This window comes from Rhinolophus sinicus, linkage group LG06 (assembly GCF_036562045.2).
Source record: "Rhinolophus sinicus isolate RSC01 linkage group LG06, ASM3656204v1, whole genome shotgun sequence".
In the NCBI taxonomy this organism is placed as follows: domain Eukaryota; kingdom Metazoa; phylum Chordata; class Mammalia; order Chiroptera; family Rhinolophidae; genus Rhinolophus; species Rhinolophus sinicus.
This window is the reverse complement of record NC_133756.1, coordinates 2,825,309-2,844,595: the sequence shown is the minus strand read 5'-3', so window position 1 is coordinate 2,844,595 and position 19,287 is coordinate 2,825,309. Positions and strand designations below refer to the sequence as shown.

At 49.9% G+C, this 19,287-nt stretch overlaps 1 protein-coding gene across 2 annotated transcripts; it reads right to left on the bottom strand.

Moving 5' to 3' along the window:
- Positions 1 to 1,103: 1,103 nt before the first annotated feature.
- Positions 1,104 to 15,490, bottom strand: ENO1 (enolase 1). Of its 2 annotated transcripts, none has more exons than XM_074334099.1 (12): positions 15,308 to 15,490; positions 12,884 to 12,977; positions 10,265 to 10,360; positions 8,773 to 8,831; positions 7,025 to 7,094; positions 6,452 to 6,585; positions 5,806 to 6,028; positions 4,522 to 4,719; positions 3,474 to 3,675; positions 2,925 to 3,033; positions 2,649 to 2,707; positions 1,104 to 1,551 (listed from the first exon to the last, which is right to left on the bottom strand). In XM_074334099.1, the coding sequence occupies exons 2-12, from the start codon at positions 12,966 to 12,968 to the stop codon at positions 1,482 to 1,484; spliced, it is 1,305 nt and encodes a 434-aa protein (XP_074190200.1). In that variant the 5' UTR covers positions 12,969 to 12,977; positions 15,308 to 15,490; the 3' UTR covers positions 1,104 to 1,481. The 2 variants fall into 2 exon arrangements, with proteins under 2 accessions (XP_074190200.1, XP_074190201.1); XM_074334100.1 differs by lacking the exon at positions 8,773 to 8,831 and adding an exon at positions 9,152 to 9,210 and having other exon boundaries at positions 15,308 to 15,484.
- Positions 15,491 to 19,287: the final 3,797 nt, after the last annotated feature.

Here is a 19,287-nt window from a genome sequence, read left to right as displayed (position 1 = left end):
CGTCCCGGTCACCCTCCCTTCTGAATGGCTGCCTGTGCACTTTGGATTTGCTTAGCAAAACCCCATCATCACAGAAGCCAACTCCTTGTGCTCAATCTCTTAATAGATGTATCTTCTCCTACTGATGCTGCTTCTGGGGTTAAATCCTGAAGGACAGGTATAAGCAACGAACAAGAATGTCCACAAGGGGGTTGTGGACGCCTAGCCCCTCCCCCACCATTGTGTATTAAAACACAATTCAACAGACTTGGATCAAATTGTTTTAGGGGAAGAAAATAAAATGCTAAAACACCAATCTTCTTCAAGGGGTGGATAGCAACCAAAGCATTTTCTCTTTAAAAGAAACACATTGCCTCACACTGTACTCGTTACTCAAGAACAGAGCTTTCTGCAACGTTAACCTTAATATCGTCTCCACAACACAGTGGACACCGCCTACTGCAGCTTTTGCGCACTTGAAGTAAGGTCAGTGAAACTGAGGAATGGAATTGAATCCCACCCTTTTGTTTTTTAAGGAGGGCGCAGCTCACAATGGCCCATGCAGGGATTGAACCAGCAACCTTGGTGTTATCAGCACCACACTCTAAACAACTGAGCTAACCGGCCACCCCTTGGAATTCAATTTTAATTTAAGCAGGGTTCCAAGATCTCCAGATGTCCCACCTCCCAGGAGCTCTCTTTTAATTATTCTTACCGGTTTCTCCTACCTAGCACCGAGAACCTACATTCAGTCTTGCCCAGGATGGTTTGCTTACTCCAACAGTCCCTCTGGTTTGGACGTCATGTGACCTGGAAGCCACTGCCCTTGAGATAACCTGTAATAGCTCTGCGATTGTATTTTCTCCCAAATAAGACGTACGAAGTTGGAAGTCACCCTGCCTCCCAGCTCTGACCCAACTTCTATTGAAGGAAATGGTGGACACACCTCCTTCCTCTCACCTTTTGCCTCAACTGCCCTTCCAAGGACTCATGCAAATGTCCTCAAGAAACTCCTGGTACCCCTTTTCAGGACACAAAGCCTCTAGCCCTTGCAGGCCTACTGCAACGCCCCATGACACAGAACACAAGGACAGACTGTCCTATACGCATACACACAGTATTCCTACGGGTCACTGAAGCCTTTTTATTTTGCACACAAAACCACTGGGGATCTTGCCTGTGAAGACCTCAGAGATTACAATGTAGATACAGTTGGCTCCCGACACTTGGGAAGCGAGGTGAGAAACACAGTGACTCAGGCCAAACACATGACTACAGAGCTACGGTTTCCAGCAGGGTTCCAGATGGTCGAGTTTGACTTTCGTGGTTCTAAGGAAGCAGTGAGAACATCACGGGGATGGGACAGGGCTGTTACCTAGCAGAGGCCCCTGCAGTGTCAGCTGGGGTGGGGGTGGAGGACCTCAAGCCGCCCATGTAGACACCAGGAGCAGAGGTCTAATTGGCTGACCAGTGACCAGGGCTCAGAGGCTCCTGCCCGGAGCTTACTTGGCGAGCGGGTTTCTGAAGTTCCTGCCGGCAAACCTGGCCTTGCTGCCCAGTTCCTCTTCAATTCTTGGGAAGCAGGATGGAGAGAGAGGGAGGGAAAAACAGAGAAGCCACATCTCAATGCATTAAGTTTCCTCATCCAGAAATATAGTCAGACACACCACCTCCCAGGAAGTCGAGACCCCAGCACCTGCACAATCTGTCCAACTTATCCTCAACTTGAGCTCCGAGATGCGGGAACAGAAAAGCGTACCGCTCCCATCCTCCCAACTGAGCCGGAAAGTGGTGGCCTACCTGCTGCCCCTTCTCCTCTCCACAGCCCCCTCAATGTTTTTGACGGACAAAGTAGAAGAAATGTCAGGATTGCTATTTCTTCAAACATAAAATTATTTTTTTAAATGAAAAGACAACCAGTGTCTTCACTGGTTGCCACAAGTAAGTGGCATGGGGAAAAGAGGAGGGGAGCTTATGAGAGTGAACATGGGATCTTGGGGAGATAGAGTAGACACACAGACTGGGTACTGATACTACAGAATTATTACTAACTTTAGGCACTGTAATGGTAGAGTGGTTATGTTAAAAAAATAATCTGCATCTGAAAGAGATACGAAGTATTTACAGGTGAAATCACAAGACGTCTGGAACTTGCCAGGATAGTTTTAAAGAAGGGGTGAGGTGGGGGGCTTATGAAATGGATGCTCCCTTCCCCTGCAAGACTGGAAAGAGTAACAAAGGGGAGGGCAAGTCTCCCTGTGCTTGGGAGCCTCCTAAGGACAGACTGAGGACACAACTGAGACAAAAATGGGGGGGACCAGAGTCTCAAGGCACTCAGGGGAAACCCTGCTGTTGGCCCTTCAGCAATTTTCTTCACCTCTCTGAACCCGATTTCCTTGTGCACAAAACAGGCGGGCTAAATTAGATAACCACTAAGGCTCCCATAACTTCTGACTGTCCACAGGGAATCTATTCCCTCTCCCACCAGCAGGTGGCAGCACCATATGGGACAGGCTCCTGCTTTGGGGCGACGCGCAGGGCACCTTACGTTGTTCTAGCCGCACCTGCCAAGCCTAACAGTGCTCAGGCCCCCCCCCCCGCCGAGATCTGTAATGCGCCCCAGAGCCAGGAGCCAGAGCCAGGAGCTCCTAGTGAGGCATCCTTTTTACCTGAGGATCTGGTTGTACTTGGCCAAGCGCTCGGACCGGCAAGGAGCACCAGTCTTGATCTGGAAGGAGAAAAACGACACGTTGCTTACAGCGGGTGCTTTAGGCAAGGGGAGGGCGCCGTGGCAGAGAGAGAACAGTTTCTTAGGGAGGATCTCTGACCCAGGAAGAAGGGCACAAGAGGCATCCAGGACCCCACCCCCGCCCGGCTCTGTGTTCAGGAAGTTGCTATCAGAGAGCAGAGACAAGGACCGGCTTTCATCCCAGGGAGCGCTTTACCTGCCCGGTGCAGAGCCCCACCACCAGGTCGGCAATGAAGGTGTCTTCAGTCTCCCCCGAGCGGTGGGACACCATGACGCCCCATCCATTAGACTGGGCCAGCTTGCACCTAGAAGCCAGGAAACAACCGCCGGCCTGACTCCACCTCCCGGGCACAAGAGCCCCCTCTGCCCTGCTGATGCCATGACCCACCATCCCAGGCAGGAGAGCAGGGGAGGGGCCAGGGCCGAGGAGCAGCCAGCTCGTTCTCAACTCCTGGGGAACGTGATGGCCCTCGCCCTCTTCTGAACTCACACGCTCCGAGAACCTCAACAGCCCTCCAGTCAGGTTTGAAAAATAGGGTTCAGCCTTAAGGGGAGAGAGACCTGTCCCCTTTTACGTTCTCCGTGTGAAATTAAGAATTAGGCCACAACTGCCAACACCCCAGTCCCCTTGGTGCCAGCTTACTTTAAAACCCAGTTCCAGTTAGGAGGGCTCCCAAGACCAGAAAGGGGCTCTTGTTCAGATTCAGCCCCTCGCTCTGTGACAGCTGCTCCCGAGGACACTTACGCCTGTAGGGACTCCGTCACCGAGCCAATCTGGTTCACTTTGAGCAGGAGGCAGTTGCATGACTTCTCGCTCACAGCCTTGGAGATGCGCTTGGGGTTGGTCACCGTGAGGTCATCGCCCACGACCTGGATCCCCGAGCTGGCAGTGAAATTCCGCCACGCTTCCCAATCATCCTGGTCGAAGGGGTCCTCAATGGACACCACTGAGGAAATGAGAGCCACGCCCCATCAGTGGGGCCTCCCAGTGTGAACCCCAACCCGACAGCCTCTTCCCTCCCAACTCACTGCTCACCTGGCCTCACACCTGTCTCACCTACAGAGCAGGAACGGCTCCCTCCCACATTCTGCCCTCCCGACCTGCTCCTGTGACAGGGCACAGAAGTAAGCTGCAATCCTGGGACCTCACACTTACTACATGGGGTACTGACCTGCCCACGGGGGTGCGAGATTAGTGCCATCGAGAATAAGAACAGAGCTATGGACTCAGAAGGCCGAAGACCGGGTCTGCGTCTCGGCTCCACCTCCAGCAAGTTATTCACTGAGTGGTTCCTTGCAGCAGCTTAGACTCCCTGGTCTGAAACCTCACTCCGCCATTTGCCGAGTACCCTCGGGCAACTTCCTGACCTCTTGGTGCCTCGGGGTCTGTCCTTATAAACCAGTATGAAGAGTCCCCACCTATCCTGGGTGCACTGAGTGAGTGCCCAGCTCACAATGTGCGTAACAAAGATCACTTTCCTCACGTGTATGACAAAGCAAGAGATGGCTGTGACAGTGACGGCAGGCGATCACACTGCACACACCTTATCAGTGTCACTGCTGGCTGTCACCGAAGACCATCGCCTGACTCCTTTGCAGCATCAAAGCACCTGTGAAGCCCTCGGTGCTCTGTGCGCATCTGACCCAGAGAAGGCCCCTCCCCTCCACGGGGAGGCGTGTGGCACGGGCACACCCACCACTCTCATGCTGTGTCCATCACCCGCCGGCCCAGCTGCAGCTGCCCTGATGCCCGCCGGTGGCTGGAGGGGGGACAGTGCCCCAGAAGCACTCACCTGGGTAATCCTTGACGAAGGACTTGTACAGGTTGGCCAGCTCGTCAGGGGTGATGTACCTGCTGGGATCATCGGGTGACTTGAAGTCCAAGTCATACTTCCCAGACCTGAAGAACTCGGAGGCAGCTACGTCCATGCCAATGACAACCTTATCGGTGTAGCCGGCTTTCCCGATGGCGTTCTTGAGCAGCTCCAGGGCTGGAAAGATAGTGGCGACAAGTATGGACACCGGGCAGGCAGAGACAGTTTCCTAGCAGCTGCCAAGTAGGAACCACAACAAAGACCAAGAGATGCTTGGCCCCAACCACCAGTTACCAGATTTCCCATTACATTTTCTGCTCGGGGGCAAGAAACCACCGGTCAGCCTGCCTGGCACATCGCCAAGTGGGAAACCCCATTTTGACTCTAAGTGATTCTCAGGGATAGATGCTCCCAAATTTAGTGCCCAGAACGCCATGCTGGCCAAGATACAGTTACAGTGACCAGCTGGGACCAGCTGTCCCGAGGAACAGGCTTTAAATAGAGCGACACTGGGAGCCAAGTCAGAGCCGAGTGGAGGGTAGCCCAGGACGGCGGGGCCCTCCCCCTAGGCTGTGCCTCACTGGGCAGCGCTGCCTGGAGGGAAACACAAAAACACGTTCCACAGCAAGGAGCCCCAAGCTGTTAGGTTAAACCATGTGAAGGGCCATTTTTTGTAAGTCAAAATGGCCGAACACCAGCAATTTCCTATGGTTGATCCAAAGACCAGGATGGCTATTTTCTGTCATTAGGTGCCCCTGAAGGTGACAAAAGATGCTTGAACCCCGCTTTCCCTTCTGTGAAGTCTTGTTCTAAGACTTTCTGTACCCTCTACTCAATTCTCACATTGAATTCTGTACCTAAAGACTCAAAGCAAAACATAGCTTGTGTGAGCAGCCCAGTGGTTGAATGAACTAAGGGGGCCGATCCCAGTGCTGACCACACGGCATCTCCTCGGACAGAGCAAATTTCAAACCTTTGCCATCACCAGGTGGGGCAAGAAAAACAAACTGCCTCTCTGGGCCCCTCAGCCCAATTTGAACAAACCATCAGGCCATTCACAAGTCACCCCAATAAGGAAATTCCTTGCTATTTTTCCTTTTTAATGAAGTGCTAGCTCCCATATCCCTCCCCAAAACTGTTTGCATTTTAATACTTGATGAATGAAGGGTGGAAAGACCAACGCTCTGTGGGCGGCAGATGTGGAGGACTCGCCGACAGAGGGGGGCAGTGCCGCAGGATTCGGGGGTCCCTCTAGAGCTTTACCTTCTTTATTCTCCAGGATGTTGGGAGCAAAGCCACCTTCATCTCCCACATTGGTGGCGTCTTTCCCGTACTTCTCCTTGATGACGTTCTTCAGGTTGTGATACACCTCGGCTCCAATGCGCATGGCCTCCTTGAAGTTTGCCGCCCCGACCGGCAGGATCATGAACTCCTGCATGGCCAGTTTGTTGCCAGCGTGAGAACCACCGTTGATGACATTGAAGGCCTGGGGAGACACAGAGAGAAGTACAGCCCCTGGCCCGGAGAAGCCCACGGAGCGGCGGCAAGCCCGACATTCAAGGGCACAGCCACATGTGGCTATGAAACGCTCTCTTGACAACTGCAGTCACCACCACCAGAGGTGCTCCGTTCTAAGCACTGGCCACTGGTTCAGCGGATGCACACTACCAACCAAGTACAATTTCCACCACCCCCATCAACCATAATAAAGGACTTGGGGGCAGGGAAATTGAGTCACTTGCTCAAGGTCACTCCTGACAAGTGGCAGAGGAATTGTCTGCCGCTGAGACCTCCAGAGCCTGCTTTGTCAGAGAGCCACGGGTGGACAAGATCAAGACGTGGACGGTCTTGGGGCCCCGGGAGAAAGCTAATGCTCTGTTCCTCATCTGGGAAGTTCAAAGCCACTCACCGGAACCGGCAGGATGACCTCGGAGTTGCCAGCCAGGTCAGCAATGTGGCGGTACAGGGGCACCCCCTTTTCAACAGCTCCAGCCTTGCAGACTGCCAGGGACACCCCCAGAATGGCATTCGCTCCGAATTTAGCTACAACAGAACAGTCAGTGAGTATTTCTCACCACCTTGTCCCCTCCTGCCTGCCGCCTGTGACCACACCGTGGCTGGGATCCTGAACCACGTCCTTTCCACGTTCAAGCCTGAGATGCAAACAGCACCCTCTGGAGATCATCTGCTTTTTTCCCCTAAGAAAGCCCTTTCTTTGGTGTATGGAACTCTGCAAGTTCCATAAGTTGCTTTAGTCCAAAGGACAACCCTCATTTGAGTAACCCTACAGCCATGCTGCAGTCACCTGGTTATGCTCGTGATATGTAACACGTGATTAAGGTGAGTGACGCAAGACAACTACAGGAGACCACAGACGGTCATGGAGTTCACCGTCAGAGACCACATGGCCTCTTCCCAAAGGATGTAAAAGGTCTCCAGGAGATCCACCACCTCCCAGGCCAAGATCCACCTCGCCACTCACATTTATTTTCTGTCCCATCCATCTCGATCATCAGTTTATCAATCTTCTCCTGCTCCACGACACTCAGTTTCTATGGGAAGAAGGAAAGATAAGCTGCTTGGGGGAAGAGTGATGTCACTCTGTCTGCATGACCTTTGCACTTCTGTCATGGATTCGGTAAAACATTGAAACTGTACAAAGTCCGAATCAGTTCTGTTACACATTTGCTTGGTAGGCAAAAAAGTGGGGGGAATCAAGAGTAAACAGGGAGACACAAAGCTGCCCTTCACTTGCTGTAATAGTCATCAGCCATGTCTCCAAGCACCAGCGGGCCAACAATGAAATGTAGGAGGCATGATCCTTGAGTCAAAGGTCACAGATACATTACATATGAGACAGAACCGTCTGGCGTGTGCTGAGCAGGCATTACTACAAAGCAGGGTGATTGGGGGCAATAAAAACCACAACTCATTGTTCACGCATGTGAGCCCTGCTCTTCAAAGGCAGGCTACACCCTGTGCCCCTCTTGGTGACCTTCACGGAAGGCGAACTTCACCAGCTGATGGGAGAGGATTTCTGTAGGGGTTCAAAATCACTTAGCAAGCAGCTGATGGATGATCTAAATGAGTATTTTGGGTCAGATTATAAAGTAGTGAAACTGGTGTCTTGAAAACTGGCTCAAAGTTTTAATGAAAATTGGTATAACTTTAAAAACATAATTGAATCATAACCATGTATTATTTTATTCATAGTCTTCCTTATATAAAAACTAAAAAAAATGTATGTACATATAAAAACCATCTATAACTCCATCATACCATGTGAACAATTTGGCATCTTCTGCATTTTTAACAAGGCATCTTTGGAAAAAGTCAGGAGTCCCAAGCAGATGGCTTCAGAGACCCACCCTCACTAAATAGAGTTTGACTGAAGTGTGTTCCCCCAAGGGGAAAAAAATGCCCAGGAAAGCCCTGCGTGTGGTTAGTCCCACCAGTAAGGACACAGGCACAAAGTGTGGAGATGCCCAGGAGACTGGGACAGAGGGCATGCTGGCAGAGCAGAAACAAGTAACTGTGTCTGGGGACCAATTAGAGTGCCACCGAGATCAGGCCAAAATAAGCAAGCTGGGGAGACAGGAGCCCGCCTGCCACCGGCGCAGATGACTCAAGGAGGGAGACTACGCCCAGAAACGGAACAGGCTGTGGTGGGTTTTGGCCTCGACAAAGCTTCTCCAGCAGGGGCTTTCAAATCGCTCCCTGCGCAAGTGGTACAGCAGTTTGGGGGACAATAAATGAGGCAGAACTGCCGAGCAGGTCAGGGTCTGGGCCCCCAGCCCTACTTTACCCATAGCAGATCTATTTTTAGTCTGAGATACTGAGGTTCCCAGGGAGACATTATTTAACAAGCGTTCCACTACGAAAGCCAGTAGAAATATAGTAAATAATTCCACAGTTCATGAAAAATGAGTCAGTCACTGTGGACACTACGTCCAGCACCCCTGGATCTTAACTTCCCAAAGGTCAAGGTAGGTGGGGGGGAAAAAAACCAAGGCTCTCAGGCAGTGTCCCAGACCTCGGATTCAATTCCATGCATGGTTAGTGTGGACACACAGACGGTGGGTTAGAAAAGGCAAAACGACTCTCATGCTGACAGGGATCCAATCGGCTTCTTCAGCGCTCAGAATAAGCTCTTCCAGACAGGAAAGGCCACTGGCCTGGGAGACGCTCTGATGCATTAATATACATTAGTTATCAGGAGGCGGGTCCTACCTTGCTAATCAGGGCAGGCGCAATAGTTTTATTGATGTGCTCAACAGCCTTTGAAACACCTAGAAGGAACAATCAAATCAAATTACTGACATTAATGGGAAAACAGGCTTGAGCAACGCTGCTGGAGAGAACCGCTATGATGCCAACCCAGGCAGCCAGACGCCCACCAAAGACCTTCAACGGCACCTCCTTCAAGGCCCCATGTCCCTCTCCCCCGAAATCGGGAGGACTTTCTGGCCCAGTCTGAGTGCTCTTACCTAGGACCCACAGGGTTAGACCGCACACAGAGCAACCTCAGAATGTCTGAGGAGACATTAGTTGGCAAGACCATGCACTGGATACATCAGCTGCAGGGACTAAAGGATGCCCAATGCATTACCTGTGTGCACAAGGCTGGTGCCAGGAACTCATTAATATACTTAACGGGTCTGGAGACACCTGACCAGTAGAGATCGACAGAGAAGGAAACAAGAAACAGAAAAGAAAAGCTGTGAAGGACACCGAGTGACAGAGAGGAAACAGGAACCTGGGAGAATATGGATGGACCACGAATCCATCCTCATTACAATCAAGGCACAGCACTGTCCTGCTTTAAACAAGTACCCGCCTGGGCTATGTGCCATGGCAACCCGTGGGAGGGCCTCTAGAACTTCAAGGAGGACTGCAAATCCTGCCTGCCTACAGCACATTGCCTGGGACTCTGGCACAGCGTTTCCCAACCTCTTTGCATGACCACACCCCAGCCCCGCCCCTTTAAGACTTTTCTCCTAATTGTCCTCCCCCAAGGGCATAATATGGTCCTTTGTGGGCCACAAACCACAGTAATATTGTAAGGTGTTTTTTTTTGCCTCACCCCAGAACCAATTTCCACCCTGGGGGGGATCATGCTCCAATGAGATGGCACAGCCCAGCCCTCTCTGCTTTTCTGTAACTGGGCTACTGGGCTCTACTTAGTGAAAGGTGAACTTGCAGGAGCTCTAAGAGGTCAATGCACAGAGCGCCCTCCAGAGGCGTGGCCTCACGGGGTGGCGCTTGTGACGCAGTCAACAGAAAAATCAATCTAGAATGACTGATCCATTAATGGGGAGAGGTTAGCCACACCTTCCAAAACCGAGGCAGGATGGTCTGGAAGGCCCAGAGCCCTCCAGGGAGGCTGACAGGGCTTTTCGGTAGTTAGCCCACATGTCTTATCCTGAGGGTCCCTGGCCTACCCAGGAGGTTTTCACAGAAGGAAGACAAAGCACAGTAAAATCAGTATTAAAACTCTTGCCTGCATTTACAGGCTTAGGGATCCTGGAGCTAATAAGCCAATTTGCCAGCTCTTCTGTGGGCGGGGTACGTACTTGCCATAACATGGGCCAAACCAGAGGCTTCCCACCCTCAAATACAAGCCACACCGAGTGAGGGAGGCTGTGACAGGCCAGGAGCAGCGGTGGAGGCGTGAAGACACACGGCAGCCACGCCAGAGGCAGCCTGGGGGTGCGACTCTTACCTTTCCCCAGGTAGCGCGTCTTGTCATTGTCCCGGAGCTCGAGCGCCTCGTAGATGCCAGTTGAGGCACCGCTGGGCACAGCAGCTCTGAAGAGGCCTAGACATTGAGGGAGAAGAAAAACAGTAACAGTTAAACAGTTCCAGCCCTCACTCACTCCTCCCCACTCACAGATGGCGTCGTCGTGAGCAAATACTGTTTCTTCCTTCCACCAACTGGGAGACTCAGATGGTCTGTTCTTGACTTTCACGTTTTTATGACTCTGCGATGCAGACCCCAAAGCAAAGCTGATGAATTTCTCATTTAGAGCAGAACTTCTCAAATTTTAATCTGCGCATGTATCACTGAGGGTTTTGTTAAAATGCACATTCTGATACGGGAGGGCCGCCAAGTCTGTATCTCTAACAAGCTCACCTCGCCGGTGCCCTGCGGCTGGTCTGGGGACCACCCCATCCCAGCAACAGAAACATTGAGCCACTTAGGGAATTGAAGGCCTAGCAGCTATACTGAAGTTAAAACAATTCAATGGATCTTATTTTACCCAATATATCCCGAAAGTTATCATTCAATATGTAATCAATAGAACATTATGAGGTATTTTAGACAGTCCAGCTCGAGAGAACTGCTCCTAAGTCACCCCTGGACAACTCCCCTGGACAACTCTGAGACCGAGTTCTAGCCTTCGAGCCTTGCAAGTGTTGGCTCAAGAGGAAATCTCTACAGCTCCTTTGTTTTAGTTTAAGCAGTGAGAAATCCTATTTGGGGGGTTCTCTGCATAATAGGAAACCAGGATAGATTGGGGGGAAAGGAATCAAGGCAATATAGGTGCAGAGTTTACTAACACAAGAACACAATTCAGCCCTGAACCAGTCTTACAGACACAGAACCAGCCATCTGGCTACACCTAGACTGTGGAGAAGATGGCAAATCTTGGAGGACAGTGCCACGAAAGGTACTGCACAGATCTGGTCCCATGGGCAGACAGGTTTAGGGGAGCAGAAAGTGTAGGCAGCCACCTCAAACTGTAAAGCATTTTACTCTCTAAGGTACATGAAAAACGGGTGGGTGTGAAGGTAAACAAACAGAGAAAAAATCTCAACCAGGCAGTTTAATTGAACGATGTGTTAGTATACCCGTGTCCTTGCCATGACGGCATGTTGAGTAGGACACAGCTTTGTGACACAGGCCCTGGTTTTCTATGTATACATAGGTACGGGACTAGGTGAAGAAGTGACGAAAGCAATAGTGACCCTAATGTCACCTATGGACGTTGGGTGGTAATGTGTCCGTGCTGATCTAACTGTAACAAGTGGAACACTCTGGTGGGGGAAGCTGCAAGTGGGGTGTATGGGAACTCTGTACCCTCTGCTCAATTTTGCTGTGAACCTAAAACTAAAAAAATAAATTCTAAGAAGTAATGTAAGGCTGACAAATCCACTACCTGTGTTTTGAAAAGAATTAAGACACACAAGAAACTTCCAGTTATTTACATTTCAAAAAATGTTAATTTGTCATTTTAAAGTGCTTCAAAGAAATGTCCCACTCCCAACAATCTTCCAATGTTGTGGGTCTTTTTTCATTGTTGTTTTAAGTCTGATAACTTCCAAGCAGAAAGTTCCATTACTAAGCAAGTCAATCTCATAAGATGCAAGGAAATTCTCAGCATCGTCTGAAAACTCATGGTATTCGACACAGAACACGTGCTCAGAAGAACCCCCACCCTGAGGAAGTAACCACAGGCAGACTCCTGCCCTATGACACCTAGACTTGAGGGGCCTTTTTTCCCTGGGCAAGGGTGAGGGGAAGGGAGAGGAGGGCTGGGCAGGGAGGGGTGGAGGTTCCACAGCCAGGACTGTGATTCACAGATGACTCAGCTCTGACTGGCTGGTCCATGTGCTCAGCTCCACGGGTGATTGTGCCGAGAGCTGCTCTTCCAACCTCACCCATCACCTCCATTTTGAAAACAGCTGAGACATGGGTGGAGATACCACAGGGCTACAGAGGCACTGGATTTTCTTTACAACTGAAACTCCAGGAATTCAAAATTAACGTCCTTGCCTATATGCTGCTGCTGCTTCTTTTTTATTGTGCATGTTTTATTTGGTTATTTTTGTTTACAACTGGATTTTCTTAAAGTCAGAAAAAGGGAGAACTTTTACGAGTCTCCATTCTATTCTTTTTTCATGTGGGCAAACTCCTCCTAGGGGGACCTGTAGCAGGTAAAACTAAAGGCCTCTGAAATGTCCCAACACCGAAAAGTAAAAACTGTCCCTGATCCCTGGTTTAAGAGTAATTTCTGGAAACAGAGATGGCAGTTCTATATTTGCACTTGCTGATTTGGTCACATCAAGCTTTGAAGCAAACTAGTGATGGGCCCTTTTAGGGACAAGGTATCCTCTTACTTCCCTACCTCCCTGTCCTAGGAAGCAGCAAGAGAAGGACTCCATGCCTCCAAACCCACAACCCCCGTGGGGAATCACAACCTGCCAACATGTGCAGACAAGAAGGAAAGGCTTTTACAGTAACAGACTCTCTCTTGCCTAAGGCTCTGTCATTTTAAGGAATTTGTTTTAAAAAATGGAGCCTGGTGGCAGGAACTATGGAAGCAAAGGTGGCACATACCTTTTGCGGTGCAGAGATCCACCTCCACAGTGGGATTCCCACGAGAGTCGAAAATCTCTCTGGCATGGATCTTGAGAATAGACATGGTGAATTTCTGTAGAGGAAACAGTTCACATTTTCCATAAACCATAACACAGCCTCGGCTCATTCATTCAAAGGGTCACTTCTCAGGATTCCTAGACTAAAAGAATCTACACTGGACTAAATATTGGATGTAGGAAGGCTGGTTAGAGTGGGGAAAATGCTGGAAAGCAGTAGGAATTGCTCCTAAAAAGTAAGTTAGGCCCAGCTCAGCAAGGCCTCAAACCCCAGCAGCCAGGCCTTGTCCTATAAACAAAGGCTGGCATGGAAATGGACCAAGTCAGGACCAAGGGGACATGAAGGTCACAAGCAAAACCATCTAAGATGAAAAAATGGGGGTAGGGAGAGAGAACAGGAGGAAACTGAATTCGTAGTGAATTACAGGTTTGGGATCTATTTCATCAAGTTCAACTTGAGGCCGCAGGAGAAGGTTCAACTGGTGGGTATTAGATAATCAGAAACTGCTGAGTTTGGAGACCAGGGTGAGCTCCTTGGTCTGTGCACTGTGATGGTTGCTACCACCAATTTCTGGGTTTTTCAAAACTCACAGAACTCGGTCTTTACTAAGATAGGACACATCGATAATGACATCTAATTAGTATTTCTTTCAAAGGGCATTTACCTCACTTAAAAAACGTAATTATGAAATGTCATGATTTCTAAATAAAGATTCAAACTTTGAACACCAGGATACTCCAAGGGAAGAGTCTTCCTTTCTTTTTAAACATTTTTTTCTTTTTCAATTACAGTCGACACACAATGTATTCGTGTCAGGTGTAGCACATAATGAGTAGACATTTACACAACTGGAAGAGTCTTCCTTTCAAAACACTGTCCAACAGCAAACAGCAAGTCCTCAAAGAAAGCCCCTCTCACTTTTTTTCTCTAAGGGAGAAAGTGAACAACTGTAGAACTAAAGCGTGGATGAGAGGAACTGAATTAGTGTTCAGAAGCCATTATTTAGCTGGGCTCCCCTCCAATGTGTTCTCTGGAATGTTCTGAAGCAGCAAATGGCATCTTTCTTTAAGTTTCAAAATTAGATACTGAAGTCACTTCTGTGGCTTTGTTGTCTGTGTAACAATGGAGTTTTATTCATTAGGGAATAAAGAGGTATCTAGTTTTTATCTACAATCTTACAAAAAGGCAAATTTGTTTAAACATATTTTTTAGTTTTAAAATTTTAGTCAACTTCTGAGTTTTGGCAAACTATATACCTGTGTAACTTTCCATCACCCAAAAGTGTCCTCAGGCTGTTTTCAGTCAACCTCCCCCCATGCCCAGGCCACCACTGACTTACTTACTTTATAGATTTTACATGCACTTTTAAACGTCTTTTCATTACACTACCTCAGCATACAGTTGTGAAGAGCTCATTTTTTGTTTCATTGTAGTGATATAAGAAACATGATCAACACATGTCATCACGTGAAAACAAAATTCAACTAGTCTTTAAATTGGATAGAAACACAAAGTCAATAACGTTCAGGTAGCTCAGGCAGGGCGGAAGGCTGATGCGACTAGTTGTCTTCACAGCTTTTTCTCTGCCCACAGTGAACCCCGGACCAGGGGCAGCACGAGTGGACCGCGCGGTCAGGGCCTCCGTGTGCCCTGGAGGCAAGTCAAGTAACGGCCCACACCGCCCGGGGCTTAGACCACAGTGCGGAGGAAGCAACGAACAGGAAGCTTCCTTAACATACATCCTCTTTATGTCGGCTCAGGGCAGAGCGGCGGTGGGCAGACCCGGGAGCCGGCACAGCCCAGGTCCGATCTAGGCAAGGCCGGTCGCCTGGAGGGCTTCCCAACTATCCAATGGCTCTGCGGCAGTCTCCCGAAGAACAAGCACCTTCTAAAGTTGTGTTAGTCACTGCTCATCCCAGAGTAGCCGCGAACTGCGGGCCGAGAGCCACCTGCGGGGAGCAGGGGCCGCTGGTGGGGGAGGGGAACTGCAGCTTCCTGCGCATCTCTCCTTTCTCTGCCCCTTCCTCCATTTTAGGAAGGGCCTGGTATTAATGGGCACCCAGGGCTAGGCCTGCATCGCCCTCAAAACCTTCCTCTCTTAACGCCTTGTCGTAAGGCGTTCGATTTCTGACCGCCTAGTACAGTTATGTGGCCCCGTCACTCCTTAATCACAGGGTGATCCCTCCGGAGAAACCCGGCGCCGCGCCCCCGCCTCGGACCGCGACTCTGGCCCGGGGGGGGGGGGGAAGGCAGGCTTGCACGTGCCGGGTCGCCCTCCCCACGTCCCCACTGAACCCATAGGCACGCTAAGGGGCAGGAGCCCCCGGAGGACCCCGCGCCGCCTGCCTGAAGCGCGTGCTAGGCAGCCCTATCCCTAGTCCTTACCTGACCGCCGGATGACGCAACCCGGGGAAAAGCAGAGCGCTGCAGACACGGAGGTCGAGCTTATTAAGGACCAAGGTGTGAGCGCCCCGAGTCCCCTGGACGTGTCTCTGCCCCGACTGCCCAGACTTCCTGTTCAGCTCTGGGAGACCCTGCCCACTTCTCGCTCCCCGGCCCGCCCCCTCCGCTCCGCCTCGCCATTGGCCCCGTGCGCCGTCACTCAGGGTCTCGCGGGAAAGGGGTGGGACTGCAGCCCTCGCCACCGCCGGGAGGAGGGGTTGACGACCCACGGAGGTGGGGCGGGGGGGCGGACAGGGAGGGGGTTCCTGGCTCCGCAGGAACTATATTGGGGTGCGGGCAAGCCCGGGCCCACCTTCCCTCTCGGCCCCCTTTGGGGTCTGGCTGAGCCGAGTCTGTGGCACCAGGACCCCATGAGAGGGGCGGGGTGGCGAGGCCGGCATGAGGGCTCGGGGCTCCATCACGTACTCCGAGTACCGCACGCACGCAGCGTCGCTCCGGCTCCGCACGTCCGAGCCACGACCTTGACGACGACCTTCGCGTCCCGCCCTTGCCGCTCCGCCCCGTGGCGTGGTGTCGGAGACCCCGTCGGCCCAGAGACGTTGGCGGCGACGGGTCCCCCCCAACCAGGTCGGGGCCGCAGGGCCGTATCCCTGGGTCGCGTGTGTCCTGCGGCGCTTGCTCGCTATGCTCCCGAGCGCCTGCCTAAGTGATCCGAGCCTTTGTCCTTGCGCGTGAACAAGATATCAGTGATGCTTGCATATCAGGCCGTGAAGGCCGAAAGGAAGTTCACTTTCCTTTAACTACAGCTAATACACTTTTGGAGAGCTTCATACGTATAGGGCACATCTCCGTGAGCGTCCCCGGGGTTAGTTCATTCCTTAGCTCTTGTTAATGTACCTGGAGAGGGGAGTTCACCTCCATCCTTTTCCCACTTAGATCAAATCTACCTGGCTTCCTGTGAACCATACATGTAATGATTTGGAGTGGAATTTAACACGGGTGCGGGGGTTTTCTGAAAGTTCAAAACAGGTAATATTCCAGGTAGTCTGGCAAATGAAAAACAGGAAGGCAGTGATTTTACCTTTCTGATCCGGAAAGAACTGATACCCATTTAAAATCAGGTCTGCAACACATCCCTCCACTCCGAGGGAGGGCCGAGGCCATCAATTCAGTTTTCTAGTATAGTTATTTTTGAATTTCTCAGCATTCCTCTTGGTTTGTAAGTCTAAAGGCTAAAACAGTGCTATACATGTCCACACTCTCCACATGGCCTCGCACAGAGACATTCAAGTATGTATTTGAGTTTAATGATTATTTCTTCTCAGCTGCAAAAACTGCCTTTCTTCCTCAACTCTTAGCATTTTTATCCCCCAACTACTGGCTTAGGTTTCCAAGGCATCGGATAAAGGTGAAGACCTATTGAATCCACAGTATTTGTTTCTCATTGACTAAGAAACAAGAACATTAGTATTAAATTAAGCAAAACAGCAACAAGGAAATGGTAAAATGTTTCCTAAAGAATTAGATGAATTTTGCAAGCAGAGTCTGCGATTTCACCAGCAATACACTGATGTTTCAGGCTGCTTTAAACCAAGATCCCAGCCCTGTGACTCAGCAGCTAAATCAACTGCCAACATTTCCTACATCTTCTCTACAAAAATCAGCCACTTAGAGCTCTTATTTTCACAGTAATTTTAAAGGTGTGGCCCTGAAATGGCTCCAAAACAATCTCTTTTATTTTACATTAAAGTTGTTAGAGAGATAAAGGAAACTACATGGCTCGTATAATTGCTCTCTGGCTAGAACCAGCAATTCCTAGCAGGAAATCAAATGTAGAACATGATAACAGACAGCTGCTGTTGCAAGATTCCTGGGGCCACAGCACAGCGTTCTAAGCCAGCACTTCGACCTCAAATTGTAGCTCCTATATTAATGATTAGTAAAGATGCACTCAAATCTTTTCCAAAATCCACAGACTGCCAGATGCCCTCCTCTCCACAGCTCCTGAGGCTTTCTTTGTTAGCAGGCAGGGAGGGGGGGAGCACACGTGTGCCTGCAGTCCAGTGCACGAGTACTGACCTTGTTACAGGCATTTGGTTATTATCACTGATAAATACGCTGTAGAACGGTTTCATTGCACAGGCATAACAATGGCACTCACCCTACTGGTGGGCAGGAAGGGGAAATGAGTGTCCAAGGCTATTATCAAGGCTACACTGTGAAGCAACGCAGGTAGTGCCTGCAAGACAATTGCAGGTGGACTCCAGGGTCAGGGGAAGATGAATCAGCAGCCTGTGACCCACCGGGATTACGGATTCTATCTGTGATTTGTGTGTCCTTGGTTGAAAACTGCCAATTGGCTGAAAAAGTAGCCCGTCTCTATCCAGAGAGGAAACTTCAGGGTTGCATAAGCTGCCCAAGGGAGGAAAGACAGGAGATGAGTGAGGAAGGCCCACGGGGGATCTAGGTGGGTGGTCCCTTCTCATAACAGGCCATGAGGTTTTTGTGTGTGTTTATCACTATTTTGCATATACCAAAGTACGTAAGTGTATCTGGGGCGGCCAGATGGCTCAGTTGGTGAGAACGCAAGCTCTGAACAACAGGGTTGCTGGTTCAATTCCCACATGGGCCAGTGGGCTGTGCCCTCCACAACTAGACTGAAGACACCAAGCTGCTGCTGAGCTTCCAGAGGGGCAGCCAGATGGCTCAGTTGGGCAGAGTGGGAGCTCTCAACAAGGTTGCTGGTTCAATCCCCACATGAGATGGTGGGCTGTGCCCCCTGCAACTAAAGATTGAAAAATGGCAACTGGACTTGAGCTGAGCTGCACCCTCCACAACTAGATTGAAGGACAATAACTTGGAGCTAACAGGCCCTGGAGAAACACATTGTTCCCCAATATCTCCCCCCGCCTCCCCATAGAAGTGTATCTGGTGTAAATAATAATGAATGTCTGTGTACCCATCCACCACCTTAAAAAAGACATTAGCAATGCTGTTAAGTTCCCTTGTGTTTTCTTCTCTGGCCCTATAGGGCGACTGCTATCCTAAATTTTGTGTTTATTATTGCCTTGCTTTACATTATGGTTTTTAAGTAAATTTTATATAAATGGCGTTGTACTGTTTGTAGCCTTTTGCTACAATTCTTTGCTTAACTTGACGTTTGTGAGCTCCATCACTATAGCTGTGGATGGTTCATTTTCAGTGCTGTATAGTATTCCATTGTGTGAATGTCACACATTTTTCTAGAAGTATACCTTTGGGTTGTTTCTTGGTTCTTTTTTCTTGTTAATACCAACAGTGCTACTATGGACTTTGTTGCACATGTCTCCTGAGCACAGGTGTGAGAGTTTCTCTAGGTTATATGCCTGTGACATACATCTAGATATGGAGTTCCTAGGTCAAGGGTATAAGCATCCTCAACTTTATTTTGCAAAGTATTTGTACCTCTATGTACTTCCAGTTTTATTTCTGACCCAATTTGGAAAAAAAAAATCAAATTCAGCTCTTCCTTTGCAATTTTTTTCTTGAAATTTGATTGATTCTCAATTTACCACCTTTTCCAAGTCCTTCACTTAAAGAAATCCACATGTCAGCATTGTACATATATGATGGCTTTGAGGGTAGCTCCCGGGGCTCCTGTGGTCAACAGCCCCCTCCCCTGCCTTCTTTAGAGCTGACTTCACAGTCAGCTGTAGGAAGTAGGGATTGAGCAAGGAGCACATTTAAGGAGACAGAAGGGAGAACACAGTATGGTTTTTAAACAGTCATTGCTAGGAGGACATTTATCAGAGTGCCAAAATGAGGGGAGTAAGGCGGAGGGGGGGTTAAAGAAAAAAAGAAAAAACCCATAGGAGTCAGGGACTCAAGAAGCACCAATGAAAAGAGCTCCCCTGGGAGGAGCTAATGCAGGTGGGGTCAGGTGGGGCTCTGGACCAGCAAGGGAAAATCGGAGGCCTTATTAT